Raw genomic sequence first — 22,708 nt, forward strand, 5'->3', positions numbered from 1 at the left:
TAAGAAAAAATTTTTCACTTTTCACCAAAATTTTAACATTTATTTCTTTGGATATTTGTTTCAGGTTTGCGAGGACAGTGCAGGGCTGATGGCCAATGATGGCTTGGTGGTGGTCGTGCACCCCGCCCCTGCGTCGCTGTACAATGTTGAGTTCCGAATGAAACTGAACATTCCGTACGAATCTTTTGTACAGAGTGCTGCACAGAAACGCAAGTTTGTCGAGAAAGTTGGTGAACTTTTCGACGACCACAACACGAGCACAGTGGTACTGAAAAATATCACTCAAGGCAGTACGGTCATATCGTGGTTCAATCGCTCACTTCCGGTGGACCACTGTCCACATTCGGAAATCCGGCAGTTGAAACAGATGCTCATAAAAGGCGATGGAAGCACGTCCGAACGTGTGGCGATTGTCATGGGTCAGGAATTTCCCGTCGTGAACTTGGAACTCGTACCGATGGGACTGTGCCAAGGAGGCTCGACCAGAGTTCATGAACCTGAAGTGGATAGGAATTTGCCAGTTGACGAAACAGCACCTGACGACTCCCAACCTGTCAGCTCTTCCGAAGAATACCTCGTGACGTTCATAGTTCCAGCGGTGATAATAGCTGCCATGCTACTGCTGGCTGGAGCGGTGGCCTGCGTTCTGTACCGGAGACGCCGCACCGGCAAAATGAACGTGGGGGAGGAAGATGAACGCCAAAGTTTCCGCAACAAGGGCATACCTGTCATCTTCCAAGACGAGCTGGAAGAACGCCCAGACCCGGGCAACAAGAGTCCGGTGATCATGAAAGAGGAGAAGCCACCCTTGCCACCGCCCGAATACCAGCGAGGAAATGAGGATAGGGCTTCACCCCCTCCCACGGCAGCACACCCCCTCTTGGGAGGGGACCCTCCTTCTGACGATGCTCCCTATCAGCCTCCCCCGCCCTTCACTTCCAACCGAGACTCTGGCCGTCACAACCGCCCCATGCCCACGCCCATATACCGCAAGCCACCCCCGTATGTACCTCCCTAACACGTACGAGTCCCTATACTAGACGAGGAGATGATCACCCGGTGCCTTCCACGTACCACCGCTTGGCCCCATCCACGACAATACTGCAAGTTGTCTTCATTCCACATTTAGTGTAGTGTTGGTGCCACTGCCAGGACGGGGGCAAATGTCTCTTCGTGTATGCAAAACAATGACTTTTTTATGTGTATATGTTGGCCATTGTGATAGTGAAACTAACGTAAGTTTTTATAAATGAATTGAGACTTTGATTTTCTGATGTAGTTTTTTTTTGAAAGTGAATAGTATTTTGTATGATACCGGAGCAGCATTCAAGATACTCTACAGTTAGTTTCAAGAATTTCTTTGAAGAACATAAATGTGGTTTGTTTGAAAACATTTGAACACCTGCCGTAAACACATGTTGCATAGAAACGTTATGCTAAGTTACCACAAACATTGTATGTATACTTTCCTACTTAGGCTTTGAACTATTATTTAGTTTATTTGTGTGTATGAGAGGTACACATAATGGAAGTGAAATATCTGTCATAAAACATGTTAAAAAAACTCTAAAGCATGTGTAAACTGTACTGATTGAAATTATTTCCTGGCCTGAATTATTGATGATCAAACTTTTTTTTTATAAAATTTTAATGTGGACATAGAAAGTTGGCAACCATGCAGTTATATCTGTTAAAATAATTCCTAGTAGTGATAAAATAAGTGTGTGATATAAATATTCATAAAATGCTAAACAAAGAGATGTATTTTTCTTCTTCGTATTGTGTCCAATTTTGTTATATATTATTTTGTCCTGTACTGATATAGCTTAACATTTGATCATGTAATTTTTTTTATTTCATGTTGAAATATTATGCACTTTGTATTTATTTTGTGGTATAAAACAAACTGTACCATGACATAATTAATAAATTTAGATTATGTTGTAATACAGTGCAATGTTACTTGCGCTTGCCACTACATTAGTTGAAGTTACATCCCCACATTTTAGATAGTGTCTTGGCTATTACTATACATCGAGAGTAAATACTTTCTTATTTGTACCATCAATACCATCATGTAGCTCAAATGAGAAATAGTAAACTATCACTTCTAAGTACACTTTCTAGCCCAGATACATGATACTTAAATTAAACATACAAAACATGTTATAGAAACATTTAGTTAGCCTAATGGTTAACATGTTAAACCAATTTTACTCTATCCATGAATTTTTGTCGGCACTTGCCCATTTATTCACCTCTAATTCCCAAATCACTGTTGTATTTTGTAATTTATATATATATAATGAAAGGTATTTACTATGCTTTATATGGTTTAGCTGTTACTATCCACCTTTCTCTACAAGATTCCTAACTTAGATAACAAATGTTGTCTACTTGAACTGCCCAAGCCATCACTTTATCGATGTTACCTGGCCCACACACCAATCCAGCCTAGATTTCTTCATGCTGATTAATGGTTACATTGATGCGCTGCTGGCGCATTTAGTACACTCCGAGTTTATCATTTCAGTACAGTTTCCTGTTTTATAGAGGAATACATTTCATATTTTTACATTTCATATTCATGTTAACTATATTATGTTCAATAATCTGAAAATGCTGTGATCCCACACATGCCAGATTACTTATGTTTGAGTTTTTAAGAATCCTTCAAATAATATCATGGTAATGTTCCAACACACACTGTTTTCATGAGACTATGACTGTCATGGTGGGATTGGGAACAGAACCGTTCGTTTTTAATTCACACCAGCTGATGACAGCTCAATCAAAATCCTATTCAACCAAGGTCAAGTTTTCTGCTATTTTAACTACGTTATTTTCGCTTCACAAAATTGAATCAGACTATTTTAATAATAAAAAAAAATTCCTTGTGTTATGGACATTTTAACTCTGCTTCTACTGTATAGAAATGATAACAGGTGCTAGATGAAACATTGAAAAGGTTGACTCCATAAATATGACAAATTTTTCCCTTCAATTCCACTGCACATTCTTCAAATCAATTTTGGAACAAGAAAAAGGTTTTAAAACTAAGTTAATAATATCACCTTAAAAGTATTGCTTATATAAACTGTAGCAGTTAAAACCTAAAAATTCTACATGCTCTTAAGTGTACACACTCAAGAAACAATTACTGAAATGTTCATTTGGTTTTACATTCACTTTTGGTCCAACTGTGATTAAAACAAACTCTTGATTCTTGAAACTTCTGCAAATGTGATCCCACAACTTGTTCACATATATGCACCAATTAAATAAAAGGCTTGCTAAAATTAGAACAGTCCTCCACTGTGCTCACCATCCTTAAATTTGATTGGCTCAAAATGGTTGAGTTGACAAACTTGTATCTTGCAATCAGCAGCAGGCCAGCAAGGAGCAATTATAACACATGTGCAAGTGCAATGAAAGACATATTGGCTAGTCTGGTCTGTGCTACAAAAAAATAAACCACTAAGTACTGCCAAAAAATAAGTGTATGAATCTGAAAGTGGTCCCTTCAACTTTATGATAATTTTGCTAAAAGCATAGATTTTTTATGTTTATTGACATTGCTGGTTCTCTGTAAAAGTGGATAGCTGATAAAGATCTTCATTGCTTCCCCAAACAAGTGTTAAATATGGCTTTTACTACCAAACTTCTCACATGAAGGTTTTAACAATAATATTAATTCCTTGGTGTAAATAGTGACAATAAAATTTCTTATAAATTATGGACAGTGTCAGTGACCAATTTACTATGAAACTTTGATCTTTGCATTTTTCCAAGAACCATTACATATATTGTAAAATAGTCAGAAAATAGAAACCTTCAAGCAACACCACTTGAAACTGGAATTTTATTCTTTTGAGGGTTATCACTATTTACACCTGAAGTCTTCAGTCTAGAAAACTGAGCATAAAAACTATCAGGACAGAAATGAAGACCTAATGACACTGTATGCAAGAAAAGTCTTAAGAGTTAAAAAGCTGTACCAGAAACATCTAGCGAGGCACTAATAAAAACTACATACGTTCTTTTGTAATTTTAAATATTTTTTAATTTTTGCTTTGCCCCAATTCCTGGTTCTTTCCCAAAATGAACCATAGGCATGTTCACAAGAAGGCAAGCGCTGCTACGTGCCTTGCACGGAAGCCAGGTACACACAGAACAATTACGGAGCAGTGCTAGGGTCGGTGGTTAGATGAGGCCTGAAAGCGCGACGCATTGCACGGCCCATGGGCTGCTCCCCTCCCTTGGCGACGTACGGCACTTGTCCGGAGCCCGATTCCACGGCAAGGCTGACACACGGTGGGAGGCTCACGGCACCCATCAGGAGGCAGTTCACTCTTGACATGTCGTTGACAGGCAGTGGAGTTGTCAAGTACAGCATTTTATTGACCATGTCAATCCCCCGCACGATACCTGGTACGATAGAATAGTTTCCATTTAAACGTTGCTCAATCATAGGTACACATTTTGTATTTTCAATGTGTAAAACACAAGACTGTCATAAATTTCTTATGATATATTTTATATTAGGCCCAATTTCATGACTTAAGCTAAAGTTTAATCACAAATTGCAACAGGTTTAACTTTAATCACCCAATTTCGGGAGTTCTAACTTCCTTACACATACAATAAAAGTGGCTGTACTACTGGCTCGCTGTAGGAAAGGTTTTGATGGAGATTAAAAACTGACAAAAATAGCTTCTATTGTACAGCTTAGGTTCCCCCCTTCCTTCTTTGCGACAGAGAGGGGAGTGACGGAAATTCTCTGTCGCAAAGAAGGGAGGGGGGAACCTAAGCTGTGCAGTAGAAGCTAGTTTTCGTCAGTTTTTAATCTCCATCAAAACCTTTCCTACAGCGAGCTAGTAGTACAATTGTATCAGTCGATATATGAGGATGAAAACATTAAATAAAAATAATCCCAAATTTTCAAGCAAGAGAAAATTAGATATATGATAGAATTATAGTGATGACAATTCTGAAATACTCCCTCCCCCCTCAAACTTCACCCTTTTCTACCCTTTGAAACAAAATTTGGGCAACTCTCGATGAAAATCTGCACACTTGATGTTCAAATTAAGAAGATTATTACTGTCTACATCCGATTAAAAAATACTCCCTTCACTTAACGTTCAGCCCAGGCAACACCAGGTAGGTACTTCAGCTAGTACTTAAATAAATAAATATATGTTGAGAAAATTTTGAGACAAAACATAAAATGCAAGAGAGCTATTGTAATATATCCCTTTGAGGCACACAGAAATATATTAAAAAATAAATTAGAATCTATTGTGTAACTTTTAGCAGACATGGCGGAAGGAAAAATTAAAGTAGCAAATGTTGCTTGTTCTTGTTATGATCGCCAGATAGCAGCACAAGGCTTGCGCGAGGTATTTCAGCAGTACCACTGAAACATTGCGAATAGTAACATTTTTTTCAAAGTGGTATCATAGAAATACCACTATAAAACAAAGGGATATTATAAATTATAATTAAAAAATTAAAAGCCCTCAATTAATAACAATGTCAATAAAATGATGAAACCCAGCATGGTGCGCGAGACAGCAAAGTGACTCGGGAAATTGCAACGCAACCGAACTCACCGAAGCCGAGGCAGGGGACGACCGGGGCCTCCAAGAGGACCCCGGCCATGTCGGGGTCCCCGCTGGTCCACACCGGCCGGGTGTCGCAGGCGCAGAGTGCCACCAGGCCGCCGTTCACGGCGCCCAGCACGCGCGACTGGGGCACGGCTTCGTGGCAGATGCCCAGTGTCAGGCGGGCCAGGGGCGTGCTACATGGCACGGCGTCCAGCAGCGAGTAGCGCGGAGGGCGCGCCACCTGGCTCAGGTACGCCAAGACCGCGAGCTCGCGGCCATCGCGCGGCTTCAAGCCCCTGAAACACAAACACCCTGCTGTGAGCACTTGTGTATAACTCACATGAAACTAGCACTTCCAAAACTAGCAAATTACGTATGGTCTTTGATGTGCCTGACCGATTCCTTTTATCATTTTTTTTTTGGTAAATGTATTTTCATTTCTGCATGTAAGTAAGCTGCATAGTCAAAAAGGTGGAATTTTTTTCTTTTTATTCATACACAGTGAAAGGCCTTTGATCCAGTAGGTTCAACACCACAGCCGCTGGATTAGCAACTAAGTTGTTTGTCTTTCCAAATTTTCATTTTTGAATGCTAATTAGGCACGGTGCAACAATTTAAACATCTATACTAAAATAAGTGTCACAGTTAGAAAAAAAATTATAAAAGTTATCTTGAAAGAATCTCTACAGTGCTGGCTTCCACGACTGCAAACAAAGACTTCAAACCCCAATGGTGTAATATTCTCTTACGGTGAACTGTTAGAGTTGTCCTTGACTGCACTTGGGAGGATGAAAGTAGCATAGTCCAAGTCACACGCAGTAAAACCACTCTTCCAAATGGACACGTGGTTGTTGACAAAGCCGCTCCTCAACGGCTGGGCAAAGTTCTGCGCTCTGCGCTGGCTCTCGATGTGTATCACAGTAGTTGGGCGAAGAACACGAATCATACTGATGGCTAGTTCTACGCCAAGACCTTGGAATGATAACAAAATCATTTTACTCTTCAACACTAGCAAAACTTTGCTTACCTCCAAGCTTTACAAATTCATTACAGCATAAAGCTAACAGCTTCTACATATTCACACTATTTTCATAAACAATAAATCGAACAGAATACAATATACTAAAAATAATATTTAATTGTGAAAAAAATAAACACTACTAGTTCTAACCAGTGACTTTTTTTAATGATTTGTCTGATACATAAAACTTTGATTTTGGAAAGGCATTTGACATTAACTCCTCACTAAATTATTTGTAGCCAATCTAAGCCCATTATATAGATCTTGGTTTAACATCACTTCAGACAATAAAAAAAACATCCAGTACATATAAAAGAAAATACTTCAGCACATAAAAAAATCTATTTGGCATAGTCTCTATCTCTAGGTCTAAAACTTTAAAAACTTTTTCAACATTCTGAGATGCTACAAATGTATACACATTAAATACTTTTTTAAAGAACCATTTAAAACCCTGGCAATCATTTCCGATGACCCTATATTTCTGAAAGAGATGCCCATATTAAAGACACGTCAACAAACTTAAAATACCTGGTTTAATAAATATCAGTAAATAAACACTAAAAATATATAATTATTATCACAGTGTCAAAACTTAACCCTAATATAATTTACATTGCATACAACTGGAACTAGGTAGTTTAGTGACAAATACAAGAATCTTACCTTTGCTGTATCCCATAGTGTTTATGAGCCAAGGTATGTTTTGCAAGTCTGGTTGAGAGAGACAGTACTGGACAATATGCTCAACACAACTGTTGTACCTTGATGGACATCTTGAAACGTCAATATCACCAAGAAACACCATTCTGCAAAATATGTAGAGAAAAATTATTTCTATGGCAATGCAAAATCCTATATCAGTGGCGGCCAACCCACTGCCTGCAGGCCATTTTTGGCCCACAAAGGCTTGCGCAGTAACCTGCTACACTAACAGGAAATCACTTCCACATTTCCAAAAACTTTACTCGAACATAACATAATATTTTCTTGTAATTTACACAATTACACTGACAGCTGCTTTCAAGAACTTCACGTTAATACACCATTACAGTAAGGAAACCAAAATCGTAGGTACTCCGGTTTAGGACTGAATTGCAGCCTCTCTACAAATCCTTAAATAATATTTTCAAGTGGCAACGGTGGTTTAGTGGTCAGATCACATGCCACCCACTGAGGTGAACTGAGTTAGATTCCTGGTGAGCCTGTACCCAAATATTTATTTCGGAAAGGTGGCGAAAGTTGCTGTGAGCCAATAGGTTTTCTCGGGGTACTCCCATTCCCCTCATACATTTATTCCATCAACGCTCCATTATCACAACATCTCTGAATACCTCTACATCAAAGAGACATTAAGCGTTAATTCATTTTTTTTTTCATATTAAGGACCCGGCTGAGACTCCCGGTCAGGGAGTTACGTGGCTCGTGTGAGGCGAGATACTTGTCCCCTAATTGAAAGCGCTAGTTTATTAAGCTCTGGCCTGCTCTAGGCGTCGGGCACGCCACACCACTTAACATACGGATACCACAGGGTGGGCGACACGTGGCCACACGTCTCTAGTAACTCCGCACACGTCTGGTCTCGGCTAGTGATCAAGAAGAACTGGGCGCGCGGGCAGCAGGCAGCTTCCTCTGTGACCCCGCGCCAAGGGTTGGTTTTAAAGAAGAGATAAAACACTCTTATAATTTACACACACTCAGAATATGAAACACTCGCTACTTTATAAATTAATACTTAAATAATAATTGTTGTTATTGGTTTCGGGTGACATCGCATTGCCGCTAAGCGTCCTCTTGCGGTAATCCGTGGCGCGCAATTTGAACACACGCACGTACAGTGTTGTTAAGTAACGAATTACAAGTAATCGGATTACTTGTAACGATTACTTTTCAAGTAATTTATACTTGAAACGAGTTACATTTAAAAAAAATTATTCGTACTTGTAATCGGAATACATAACATTAATTGTAATCGATACATAAGGTAATCAATACTTTATATTTACTTGCCGTTACTTTTATTCTCGGAACGTATAATGAATACAATTAAGAACAAGAAGAACATACATTTTTGTATTAGTAAAGTTTATATTTTTACGCTTGTAGTACTACGATCATATACACAACATCTATAATCAAAACTGAAGAGCCAAAGTGACTTGCAGTGTCTCCAACATTACCCTATCCTAAAATCTGCATTTTTAAAATTTAACACATCGCTGCCGTCAAGTTGAGCGTCTTTTTAGTGCTGGTAAAGATGTTTTTGCCATCAAGAGAGGGAATCTATCTGATGAGAACTTTAAAATGCAATTGTTTTGTAAGGTCAATTCCAAAATTTAAAGAGTGTTACTTTTATTACAGGTAGCTACTTGTATGAAGTATTTTGATGTTACTCAAACAAGTTTGTCCTCAAATATTATTCATTTAATTAAAGATAATAAATTTAATCATTACATGAAATCATTTTTTAAAAAAAATATATATGTATGTTTATTAATGTAACAAAGTGTAAAAAAATTGAATCATAGGTCAGTTTTAAAATAGTAGCGGAAAGTAATTGTAATTGTAATTTTACTGATTACTTCTATGCAAAGTAATTTTTACTTGTAATTAGTTACATTATCACCACAGTAATTGTAATTGAGCCCAATTACTTTTTCCGAGTACTTTTAACAACACTGTGTATATTAATGTAAGTGTGTAAAAAAAAATTGTAAGTCAGTTTTAAAATGGTAGCGGAAAGTAATTGTAAATGTAATTTTACTGATTACATCTATGTAAAGAAATTTTTACTTGTAATTAGTTACATTGTCACCACAGTAATTGTAATTGAGCCCAATTACTTTTTCCGAGTACTTTTAACAACACTGCGCACGTACGTCGGCGGTACAAATGCCGGAAAGGAGGGGTGCTGGACATTGGAGTCGGACCAGGCTTACGAGGCAAAGCCCCGGCTGACGTCATCTGTTGAAAATATTTTTGTGACTAAACACCAAATGCAGCGACGATACCAAATTAAAATTTTTGAAATAGGTCTTAAATAAAAACAATAGGAAAAAAAATCAGTGTGGTGTGTGAGGCTTTGGAAGAAAAGAACATGATTTGAAAATTATTCAATATATCCGAGTGGGTCTATTTACGAAAAGTATTCAAGAATGCTATGACGGCTGATGGATAGTTCTGTTTCCGTATTTAGTTTTTAAACTGTATTTTTAGGAGAATGAGAAGGGCTAAAACGCAAGTGTTCAGAATAATTTTTACACATGGAAAGTTCGGCAAAGATTCTTGAAAGCACCCAAGCGCCTTGCAAAACATCTTTACCTTCATTTCTCTGTCATATAATGTTATGGTCATGGCTCAAATTTCGTTGTTGTCCTATGTATGACGAGAAGACTGCACGCCAGTTAAGAGCCTTGCGCTTAGAGGATATGCTGTGCTTGAAACACCACCTAGCGTCGCACTTATCTTACCACCTCACCAACACCTGACAAGGCGAGCCTCTTAAATAGTGTTTTCACAACAACTGAGTACATTTCAATGGCAAATCAGTCCTCACACTCTGATGGGCTGCATAAACTGCACTGACCTGATCGGCGTGGTCTGATGAGTGAAGTTGGGACCCAAAAGAGGTTTCTTCACCAAAATGGCAGACAAGCAGCCTGGCACCGTGAACTCCGCCTGGCCCGGGTCAAAGTCCAGCCACAGTACAGCATCGTTTTTCGACAACCAGGAGTTGGCCAGGAAGCGTAGGAATGTTGACTTCCCGACACCTTTCCCTCCTAGTACGACTGTCTCACAAGGGGAGAAAAAAAAAAACTCCCATGAAACATAACAATAAAACTTCACATTATACCCAAGAACAGTCCCTGTAAAGTAGTGATTGAACCACTTGAATCTCCCTAGGTGATTTGGCTCCACTCCCACCTTATCATGCTTCATCCATTCCTTGGATTGGGCGGAAAAAAAGGTCTGCCCCTAGAGTAGGTCATACCATCTCGTTAACTCTGCCTAGAGTAAAAATAAAACTTGTGGTTTTTATTTTCATTCATATTTAAGATTCCTGTCAAAATTCTCTAGTAATAATACACCAAATTGCAGAATGACCTATGGCCATAACCTGTAACTGAAAAGATTAATTTTTTATATTTATTGAATTAATTTTTTTAATTTAATATGCATTATTTGGTAAGGGATCACAGTCATGACAGATTTAAGCCGTGGCCACACAGGGTGCTAAGCTTGCTATGTTCGCTACGCGAAGTAAAATATAGTCAGCTGCATCTATGGTGTCACTGGCCACACCAAGCTGTGTTCACTATGTTTGCTATGTTGGCGATCCTGGAAATGTTGCCATGTGTTTGGTTCTCAACTATTTTTTTTTAATGTTGCTGACTTTGTGTTTGCGCAGATAACCAAAAACATATGTTTTGGTGTGAAATTGTGCTGTACTTCTACTTTTCCTTTTTTGAAGTTTAATGTGCTCATTAATGTGCTTTAAATAGTCATGTGGATGGAATTGTTCATTCAAGGATTACGAAAATGTTCATGCTTATGTAATAAATCAATGGAAAAACATAGAAGGCAGGATATACAGGACAATGCCTGGAATTTGATTTCAAGGGAATGAATTGTATTTATTCTGAAATAATCCATAAATTCGGTTTCATTTCTTCAAGCAACTGCATCATCAAATTATGAAATTCTTTTCCTCTTAGATTAACTTCATGGAACCTATTTCTTATTACATTTACATACTGTGTGAGTCAGTAGAATATCATAATTGTTGTAATCATCACTTGAATCCCACGGCATGCATCTTTCCGACATCACGAACTAGACTATTCTGTCTAACTACCTGACGCAGTGAACATCCCAACATTGTGAAGATCGCGAACACAGCGTAGCTTTCTGTGTGACCTCAACTTTAAGAGATAATTTTTAACAATTTTAACTAAAATAATTTAGGTTTTAAAACTAATTTTCAAAGTGTTTAGTTTTAAGAACTTCATGAATACAGTAGCAACCAGGGCAATAGACTTAATTAAATCATACAAAAAAATTTTTTTTAATTTACATAAGGTTTTAGTGTGAAATTATTTGTTCAGTTTGTATGTTCTTATGTAAAACAGGTACTACATACCCAACCAATTTTTCTGCAATGCACCAATAAACTCTGCAAATGTGTACTAAAATTTTTAATACTAGGCCTACTTATCCGAAATTGCAAAAATTCATTTCGAGAATACCTAATGTGATTATTTAAAGATAAATATAAAAGAAAATTTGTGCCATTAATATGTTGTAATAATGTTTATTTTAATAGCATGGCTGTAGAGTTACATAAGATAGAAAATATTATTTTCATTATGAGTCTACCCAATTCTATTTTAAATGAAATTTCCTGTAGAGAGTGATGAATAACACAGTATGTCTACAGTACTGAATAATTTGAGAAACATCTGTTCTGATGAAGTACAGTCTGAGAAAAAGTTGAGGGAGGAGAAGATAAATGCTGATCATTTCTGAAAAAGACGCACTCTAATGGCTGACTACCTGTAGAGCAGGGAAATATTTAAAATTCTGCTGGATACCAGCAGTAATCAGACTAACATACTTCATGTCAAAATCATGCATCCCCATCTAGCAGCAATTAATTTGTTTGTAACATAAGACATAATAAAAAATATACATACCAGTCTTTGATCCACCAGCAAAAAGTAATGAATCTGAAATAACTTGTTCCCACTCGTCTTTCCTGGTTAAATGGCTTACGTTCACACCAGTGCCCGGCAACTCAAATTGGCACTGCAGTAGATTTTCTTCCTTGTAGAATTTCCTATCATTGCCAGAGAAAACTTTTGGGAATAAATCAATGGGGAAATGTCTGTTCAGATACTTGGTGAGAACACTGGATGTTTCTTGCAGCAACAGCACACAGTCACTAGCAACGCACTCCTTGAGCAGTTTGCTGTAACTCGCTTTTAGAGCCTCGAGCTTCTTGATGTAGCTGTTATCTTGTGCCCCTTCTTGCGGCTTGCACGACACTATACTCACACACATGCACCTCTGAGGGCTGAACACGTTCAGACCACTCTCGCTGTTCTCCGGCGTGGCCTTGAATCCCAGTATCTCAACAGCTCCTTTCAACACCGTCACTTTCACCTGCCCTCGCACGTACACATCGCAGGGATGTTTCATCGTCATGGCACAACTACGGTTCGGCAATCTGTGCAACCTTAGCAGTGGATTTTTGTCTGGAACTACCATGGGTTGTTTCACTTTCGTAACTGGACTCTGTTCATCCGGAGCGGAATTAACCTGTATGGTGCACGAGGGACTCAACTCACAAGTTTCCAGAACAACGTTACTGCTATTTTTAAACTTGCGGAAACATGACAAAACGGAGGAGAATTCCTCATCTGAATCATTTTGATTTATATTTGAGCTCCTTCCAAATTCTTGCAACATACGGTGAGTGACAGCAGGTCTACTCTTGCTGTCAACAACTATTGGCGAACTTGTAGTATCCATGTTTACAAAATATATCTCCTCATTTTCTGAATGCTCATCTGAAACACTACCATCTGCTGTTGTGTCTTGTAGACTGAAAGACCCACTGTCCAGGAACATTTCCTGTAGGTTGTTGTTACCTTTCAAAATATTTGCATTATTAGTATCAGAAACATTTCTTGCATTTTCTTTCTTCTTAACATTAGAACCTGAAGTTTTTACTTTCTTTTTCTGTTTCTTTTTAAAGTCTTGTAACATACAGTGAGTGACAGCCGGTTTACGCTTATTCCGAACAACTACTGGTGAACTTGTACTATACATGTTTACGAACGAAGACTGTTCATTTTCCAAATATTCATCTAAAACACTACTGTCTGCTGTTGTGTCTAATAGAGTGAAACACTCATTGTCCTGGAAAATTTTCTGTAGGGCGTGAACTTCCAAAATATTTGCATTATTAGTATCAGAAACATTTCTTGCATTTTCTTTCTTCTTAACATTAGTACCTGAAGATTTTACCTTATTTTTCAACTTCTCTTTCTGTTTCTTGATGACAGCCTCTGGTTGGTCAATTATCTTCAAATTCTTGTTTTTCTTTTTTGATTTGGAGACTTTGTTTCCACTTTTTTTGGGTGTTTTTTCTACAACAGTGACAAGTTCCTGTAAGTTACTTTTCTTAATCTTCTCTAGCTGTAAATTAGAATAAGATTTCTTCTTCTTTTTGTCTGTTGTTTCATCTTGTCCAAAAATTACGTTTTCATTCAGCACTGACCTAAATATAAAAAAAAAATTAAAATATATATTAAATAACCCCACCATAATAAAACTAAAACAAATTTTTAAGTAAAGGCAGGATTTTAACCTTGCATGCTTACATTCAGAAGACTTCATTCAAAGAAACCTACAGAATTACAGTGAGCTCAGAACCACTCTGACACTGACAGCTACCCAAAAAAATAGAAGTCATGCTAGGAGTAGGTCTGTAGCTGTAGTCCTAAAGTGTGATACCTTAGTAACCATCATCACCGATAACATGTTAAAACTGACATAGCACTCCAGTTACCAGCTACATTATTCAGATTTTTTTTGTTAAATATATATATAAATAATTATAGAAATTAAATTGAAAACCTACTAAAATTTATAAGTTGATCAAGATAAATAGGCAAATGTGACTTGGGCCTATAAAAGAACATCATAAACACTTCCATAAATGCAGTGACAAATAAAAAATATATTTAAACAATTATTAAATTGTATCTTTGATGGATATAAATTTACTACCATTGACAGGAGATTTCACATCTTAATTCAAAAACTATTTATGACATAACTTAATTACTATGTAAATTACTTAAGTTCTGATTGTTGGTAATTTTTTGAGAAGAGGACATACCAATGTGTTGGGCCTATACATAAGATAGAACCCAAAAATAGTTTAAACTATAATCACAAACACAAAACAAAAATGACAAAAACACTCAAAATTTCACGAAGAGTTTTCTGATTTTCACAGCCCTCCCATCTAAAAATTTTTCTAATATGAAGCACAAATTCACATGAAATTCCAAATAATTAAGAAGCTAAATTATCCAGTAATTATCAAGCAAAAAAAATTCTTTATTTTTTTTTTTCCAGTGTGAGTTACTATTCTTAACAATTACTTAAGTTTTGTCCCTAACTAAAAAAATGAATGCATTGTACTACACAGGTGGCAGATTGTAGCATTATTTTCAATAAGCAGTCAAGGAAAGTTATTCATTGGATATTAATATTGGAAGAATTTTAAGCCATCACGGGAGATTGGAAAGTACATTTAATTGTCACTATCTATTTATTTTTTATTACTTATTTAATCAGCTATATTTTTGGCCCTGTGAGCTAAGTTTGAATGCATGCCGAAGTTGAAAGAAACAAGAATATGATAAGGTATCAATTGTTGTTACCATTCCACATGTTTCTGAGTTTGATGATGCTAGATCACTGGCCATAACAAGCTGTGAGTAAGAATGCTTTTTTGTTAACCAAAATTATTTAAGTCTAAGATAAATTGAGAAAAGATGAAATAAGTTTCCAAAAGTGATTTTGAGCAATTTATGATATTTGGGTAACTGTTTCTTATTGCATATCCAGTTTTGTATTTTAACATAAAAAATTAAAATAAAGAAAGGAATTGGATGTGTTTGTGATGCAAACATGTATAATTACGAAAAAATATTTAATTTTGAAAATATGTATTAAACTTTGAGGAACATAATTGGGGTCAAGTTCACAACTCGATACCATACTTACTATTGGTTGGAAAGTAAGATGAGGAAATGTTTGACATCATGGAAGTTGGGTGATGGTAACAAACTTGAATGGAGGCTCGAAGGAAAATATGGTATGTAATATTGGCAACAGTGACAGTCAAATGGTGCCTTAAAAATAAATACAAATGACTGTGTGAGTTTTGGAGCGATAATAGCAGCAGTTGTACGAGTAGGAGTTAAGTAAAAGAGAAATGGAGTATCTTTATAATAAGTGAATAAATAAATACACAATAAGTACCTAATTAGTAGGTAGTAAAAAATAACGGATGTTTGTGGTAATGAGTGTAGTAATCATGATAAAAAAGCAAGGTTGTGTTTATTAATATTAAATTAATATAATGGTAGAGAAAAAATATGTGGTTGTGATCGTAGTAGTGACCAGGAAAACGATGGTTCATGTTTCACAATACATAATTAATTAAATTGAGAATGGAAAATTTTACTGGCATAAATTTAATATATGCAAGAGAAATATTGAAAATAAACTATTATTGCCATAACACCAAAAAAAAGTAAGTGGTTTTTATGGCTTTTAAATGTTTGTGATTTATAGTTTTTTGATGAGAATTTTTTTTTTTGCTGTATGAGGTGTGTTGTGTGTGTTTCATTTGCAATGTTAGGTAAAATATTTTCTTTGGTTAAGTGAATCATTAAATTTATTAGGTAGGTAATGTAAAAACAGCTCGTCTTCTTATAGGATTGTTTTGTAAGTGTTGAAATGATAAAAATGAAGAGAAAGTTTGGGTAACGGTAAGTCAGCTAATAAAAAAATTAATTACGTTTACATCGCAATATGGTAGGGATATTAATTGAGTCATCAAGGCTGTGCAAAAGTAATTATGACCTGTACGTTCTTATGGTACAAGCGCGGAAATGGGCTTTTATGGACGGGGAAGATTCAACATACTTGTTTTGCACAAGATACTGTTTTTGAGAAAATTAAATTAGAGTACGGAATACCTATATTTTCCGTATAGTGTTCTACACTAGAATAGGTAAGGCTGAAGCATACTTTACAATACCTGAGAATTTAATTCATAATGTAAATATTACAGTAACTGAAGATTGCTACTATGCATCTAATACCTACTCTGTATAGATCAGTACTCTGTGAATGAGTGAGTAATGTAATAGTGTGTGCCTTCACTCTATATAACAGTAGTGAACACACACACACTCTATCTCTCTCTATAGTGAATAAAAATACTATAATAATAATAATAATAATAATAATAATAATAATAATAATAATAATATCTACTTTCTATAATGGTACTTTTGTGTAGTCAGGCACCATCTACATAACTCTGAGCTTGTAAAAAAACAAAGATAAATTATAAAAAGGGTTGACTGGCTTTGTTTACTAAATAATCACAAACAGTTACTTATACCAAAATAACCAGTTTTTATTAACCGTGAAGTAGTGACATTGGAAAAGAAAAATATATTACTTTGTAACCAGTCCAACTGTTTACAGTTATATTATTATTATTTTTATTATTATTGTAACATTAATTGTATATTTCATGGGCCAATATTATGTATTTAACTATTTTATTGTAAAGAGAACAACCAAGGTATAACAAATATAACACATCTTATTGCCATAGATAACACACTTTTAACTTCAGGGTCTTCTAAGAATTATTCTTTGGAAACTTTATTCATTTGGTCTTAGTTCGATTCTCTTACACTCTAACATCCAAGTTTTATTTCACTATGCAGTTTATTATGTTTGCTGATATCGATAGCTCCTTGGTTGCTAGGGACTGAAAGTAAAGAGTTATAAGGAGGAAGAAGGGAGACGCCATCGCCATCTTGCAGCGGGAAGACGTTTCTCGGGCTGGGGCGAACCAAAGCCTTGGTTGCCGCCCGAGAAATAGAAGATTCGCGTCATCCGCGATCGTGTACTACTTAGAATTCTCCGCTCTACGAGTTGAGAGAATTGTATCTGGACTAAATAAGTCCTAGATAGGGAGTATCGGCGACATCGAGTGCCAACTTCCGCGTCGGTCCCGTTTTCGTCCCGTAGTGGTTCCAGACAACTGAGGTCAGCGCCAGCTGCGATCGGCCACGACGATTGGTGAGACCGATCCAGATTAAACCAGACTTTCTAGGACGAGAGGGAAATCGAGTCTTCAGCCAGATACCCGGCTACCTCAGAGCTTCTGTAGTTCGCCAATTACAGCTTACAGCATCCAGTGTTCCAGTGTAGCAGCAGATCACCTGGAGGTCCTGTGAAGAGAGCCTCAAGCCTCCGACAACGTATAGCTAGACCCGGCATGTTATTCAATGTGTTCCAGTGACGTCATTTGCATCTAATTACCGACACCTAGGTTTGACACCTTGGTTGTTCTCGCTTAATCACATGTTAACCGTAACTTCACACCCATATTCAAGAACCCATTAAAATCATATGTTTTTCAGTTATTATTATTTCATTTATATGCAAAGTTCCACTAGTCACACAACAATACCAAATTTCCTTTTAATAATTACTTAATTACTCTCTGGACAGTAACACAGGGCAGTGACGTGCTAGCTGGACTATCAGTCTGGGCAGACCATCCAGTAGCAGCGTTCCTGGTATTTACTGCGACGAGGGTAGGCGCCAAGAATCCCGTGAGAACACACCATATTAATTAGAGAGTGTTTAACACCATATAATACAAGGCAAGGAGATTTATTAGAGTGGCTACCACAACTAGGGGCCAGCATAGCATAAAGTTTTATTTCAACTTATATATATTATATAAATAAACATTTAATTGAAACCATTCCAACATTATTTCTGTTAAAAATAATACGCAAATTAAAATTTTATTTGTTATCTATCATTGCCAGTTTGCTGGACACAACACAAGAAAAATTCTCATTCGCCCACATCTGTGTTCAGGTACATAGAAAAATGTTACTTAAATCAGTTAAATTCACTGCTATTAATAATTTCAATCAATTTCCAGGCTAAATAAACTGGTAGACACACGAGTGTGTGCATCGCAGATCTCTAGTCTTGAGAGTTAGTGCAAGTGGATATATTGTATGTACGGTAAATAAATAAATAACCGGACTATTCATAAAACTTGAATCTAAAACACAACATTGAGGTTTTGGGCAGAGTTTGAACACAATTTTATGTGCATCCGGATGTGATAAATGCCTTAAATCCAATTTGCATTATTAAAATCAGTTTTAAACAGTTGTCCAATATGGCCTACCTACCTTTTCAACATTTCAACTGAACATCTGGACAGTTCTATTTGTAACAGGGGGTGGTCATGTCTGCATGATTACATGCTAACTGCATGAAGTCTTTTTTTTTTGTATTCCTTCAGCTAATTGTTGCACCACATTGGTTAAATGCCCAAAAAAATTGGCTGCAGTTTAGTATTTGCAGTGTGGAAACAGTTTAAAAGACTTTCTTGTGAAAGTGACTTTTTTTTAATGACAAAGATTATAATTCATACTTACTAACCATCATCAGACATGGTCAAACACCATTTCCGGATTGTTTTGGGCATGTACAACATGGTAATAGTGAGGTTAAAAAGGGACTTCACCTACATCACAGCATGCCATCTCCTGGCAATTCCTAACTACATGATTTGTAACAATAAATAGTCCGCTGTTGTCGTATATGTCACACTTTTTACGTACACATCACACATATGTACATACTACTGCAACTTATTACACACATTTTGTGTCTCTTTGCACACTTTATTAAGTATTTTAGGTCCTTAATTCAGAGGTGCCCACCTCCCCCAAACACTATGACTCACCCCCCCCCCCTAACCAAATGATGTGCCACCCCCCCCCCCCAATTTTTTTATGCCATTTTCTCAATGATTTACTCAATGATTTTATAATATTATACTTTTTTAGTATTATATTTTGTCACATTTTGCATTAATTAAAACTGGTTTTCTAATAATAATTTTGTTTGGTCATATCAGGTAATATTTCCATCCTGAACCGACATATGCCAAACTGCTTTTGTTGAGGACAGTGCGGGGTTGCCTATTTGATTTACAAGATCCCTTTCAACTATCAAAGCACCAGAAACGTATTTTAACATTAGAAGCTATAAGTATGTAAACAGGGCCGCAACTAGAGTCTCTGGCACCCGGGGCATGAATGGATTCATGAGCCCCCCCCCCCCCCCCCCTTTACCACTCTTTTTTTGCACATACCACACCAATAAAGCGGGGGGTCCGGTGGGCCTCCCACGGAGGAAAAATGGTGCTATTTAAGCATTTTCCATACCTACGTGTAACAGTTTCTGTGCTACTGTAACTTCCATGCATGAACCCACTATGTCCATAAAGTAGTCAGTATAATCACTAGACTTGTTCATTAAATATGTTGAGACGTTATATTGTAAATCAGATTAGACATTTCTGGCATGCAAGTTAAAAAACGTTTTACTAGTTACCAGTTGTAGTAGGAATTACAGTGCAAGCGATTTCGGCGCCCCCACAGCTTTGCGCCCGGGGCGTATGCCCCGCTTGCCCCCCCCCCCCTAGTTGCAGCCCTGTATGTAAATAATATATACATTTTTCTCGTTTTTAACACCCCCCCCCCCCCCTGAAATTTTAATGACGCAGTCTGCGTCGTTACCCCCCCCTTGTGGGCACCCCTGCTTAATTGCTTCACTGCCAGGTGAGACAGGCTGCTCATCTGGGATGAACCAAACAATTTTTCAGATGGTGTTCTAAATCCCATCATGCAATTCACCAGATGCCTCAAAGATTCAAATAATGTAATAGTTTGCAAGCTTGAAGCTCCACGCTGCCGGAACGACGGAAAATCACATGATGCCATTCAGAAACATCACCAGAGACCTAAACGGCCTCTAATGACATAAAACACATGTTGTGTAATTACATGAACTGCTCTTAAATGCTCCAAATATATAAAAATATTGTGCAAAAATAAAAGGATTTTCAGAAATTAGGTTTACAAGGTGAACAAACTAGGCAGTTCCACAGCTGGTAGCTAATCAATGATGAAATGAACATAAATAAATAGTTTTTAGATCTCTGTACTACTGTATTAGTACAATAGTAAAAACAAAAACAAAAAAAACAATTAATATGTACAGATGTGATATGCAAAATATATTAAACTGAGTGGGAATGTAGTGTAGAATATACTGTAAATATTATATGAACAGTAGGTATTGTGTTATGTACGTACAAGAAATTGTGGTAAATATGTAGTGTACGGATTATCGTCAAAATTTTTTTTAAAAATCTGAAATAACTTTCATTATATGCTCTTTTACGACCTCTTTTCATTACAGCCTGCGGAGATAAGAAATTCCAAATACTTGAGGAGATATCGAATCTTTTAATTTTCATATTTGGGCGATATTTGTTAAAAAAAATTTTAAAATTCCAAAAATACTTTTATTCTGTGCTCTTTAACTTCCTCTTTTCATTAAACCTGGCAGAGATAAGAAATTCCAAATACTTTAAGAGATATCACATTTTTTAATTTTCATCCTGTGCACTCATGCGGAGTTCAATATTGTTGCTTGTTTACGAGTATGATTTTTCTTTTTCGCGACGTAGGTGAACGACTACATCATTTTCTACTAATGGCAAAGGAATTGTACCCGCCTCTAACTTAGGTGAGTTTTTAACGTTTCAAATTTTAATGTTTTATTTGTTGCGCAAGTAATAAGTAAAAAGAAAATTACCTGAGTTCCTACTGTTCATCCTTTGTCCCGGTTTGTTAGGTCAGGTCAGCTACATTATAAATACTTTAAAACTAAACAACCATTAAAATTAATTTTATTATTTTTAATGTCCGTTCAGTTTCAAAGTATTTATAATGTAGCTGACCTGACCTAATCTACCTTTGTCCCGTTTTGTTAGGTCAGGTCAGTTACATTATAAATACTTAAAACTATACAAGTAAAATTAATTGATATTATTTTTAATTTCCGTTTATTTTGAAGTAGGTATTTATAATGTAACTAACCTTACCTAATGGAAAATTTCTGTTATTTAGTCATTCACGCACACACGGCAAAATATAAAATGGCGGCGATCGAATTATTACATAATCTTGTATTGCAAAATTAGAACATCAATATCGCTAAAAGTAATTGGAATTTCTTATCTCCGCAGGCTGTAATGAAAAGAGGATGTAAAAGAGCATATAATAAAAGTTATTTCAGATTGAAAAAAAATTTTTTGACGATAATCCGTACACTACATATTTACCGAAATTTTTGGACTATAGTATACTTAATACCTGGGATGTTAAAATAATTTTTAAAATAAAGAGTTAAATTATAAAATGTGGTATTGCAAAATATATTTAACTGCGTGAGATTCTATTAAGCACAATGTGGGAAATATATCTTCCGTATCATGTTCTGTACTTAAATAAGTAGTGATGTAGTATAGAATATGATGCCCAAATGCTAATTTAATAAACATAATTTGTGCAAAACAAGCATGTAAATGCTCACCACCCAAAACCCCACATTCCCATGCTTGTCCTGCAAGAATGTAGAGGTGTTAATGGTGATATTGTTATGGTATTGTGATTTAGAATACTCTCCATAATTGTTCTGTGGAACATATCACATTGTAGTTTAATGAAATTTTTTTTTAAAAAGTAAGCAGTTGATAGTTGATTGTGTTTGTAATTTGAAAATGTAAATAAAATAAAAATAAAAAAAATTTAAGATATGTATTATAAAGTTTTGATATAAACTGTACACTGTTCACTGTATACTAACATAATTCCCGGGAACAATTGATCCGTGTAACGTAACCAATTGCATTTTTAAGTAAAATGTTAAAATAAAGTAATTATTTGAATGTGTTTGTGATGTAAAACTGTAACATAGGAAAAATATATTTGATTGAAAAAATGAATTATAAAACTGTAATATAAACTGGATACCAAATGAAGAACAATTACCCGACACTTACTTTAATTTTGTTTTAAGTTGATTGTATTTAATTTTCCTAAGAGGATGAAACAATACAGCATCATTCTTGCATCGCTTCAGGGACGACACAAATTTCTCCATTAAATACAACAAAAAAATTAGAATACTTAACTATGTCTATATTCCAAACTAAAATTAACCTAAACAAACACACAGTAACGCACGTTTTAAAAAATAATTGATAAACCAAAACAAAGGGTGGTTTCCTAATTTGAAATCTATAAATTTTATTCCAAAATAACAGCCAACAATAACATTTTACAATCAAATACTGTCGTTTGAC

At 36.1% G+C, this 22,708-nt stretch overlaps 2 protein-coding genes across 4 annotated transcripts in view; one reads left to right on the plus strand and one right to left on the minus strand.

The window, feature by feature from the left end:
• LOC134532972 (dystroglycan 1) overlaps positions 1–1,947 on the plus strand; it is a 531,384-nt gene extending 529,437 nt beyond the window's left edge. For all 3 annotated transcript variants that reach the window (XM_063370062.1, XM_063370061.1, XM_063370063.1), the window contains exon 14: positions 65–1,947. In XM_063370062.1, coding sequence (XP_063226132.1) covers positions 65–1,018 — 954 coding nt within the window. In that variant the 3' untranslated portion in view covers positions 1,019–1,947. The remainder of the gene's footprint in view (positions 1–64) is intronic.
• A 947-nt stretch (positions 1,948–2,894) lies between these two features.
• On the minus strand, positions 2,895–22,617 carry LOC134532973 (polynucleotide 5'-hydroxyl-kinase NOL9). The gene is made up of 7 exons (XM_063370064.1): positions 22,406–22,617; positions 12,324–13,912; positions 10,217–10,418; positions 7,297–7,439; positions 6,359–6,581; positions 5,616–5,905; positions 2,895–4,428 (listed from the first exon to the last, which is right to left on the minus strand). The coding sequence occupies exons 1-7, from the start codon at positions 22,504–22,506 to the stop codon at positions 4,178–4,180; spliced, it is 2,799 nt and encodes a 932-aa protein (XP_063226134.1). The 5' UTR covers positions 22,507–22,617; the 3' UTR covers positions 2,895–4,177.
• Positions 22,618–22,708: the final 91 nt, after the last annotated feature.

This window comes from Bacillus rossius, chromosome 6 (genome assembly GCF_032445375.1).
Source record: "Bacillus rossius redtenbacheri isolate Brsri chromosome 6, Brsri_v3, whole genome shotgun sequence".
NCBI lineage: Eukaryota > Metazoa > Arthropoda > Insecta > Phasmatodea > Bacillidae > Bacillus > Bacillus rossius.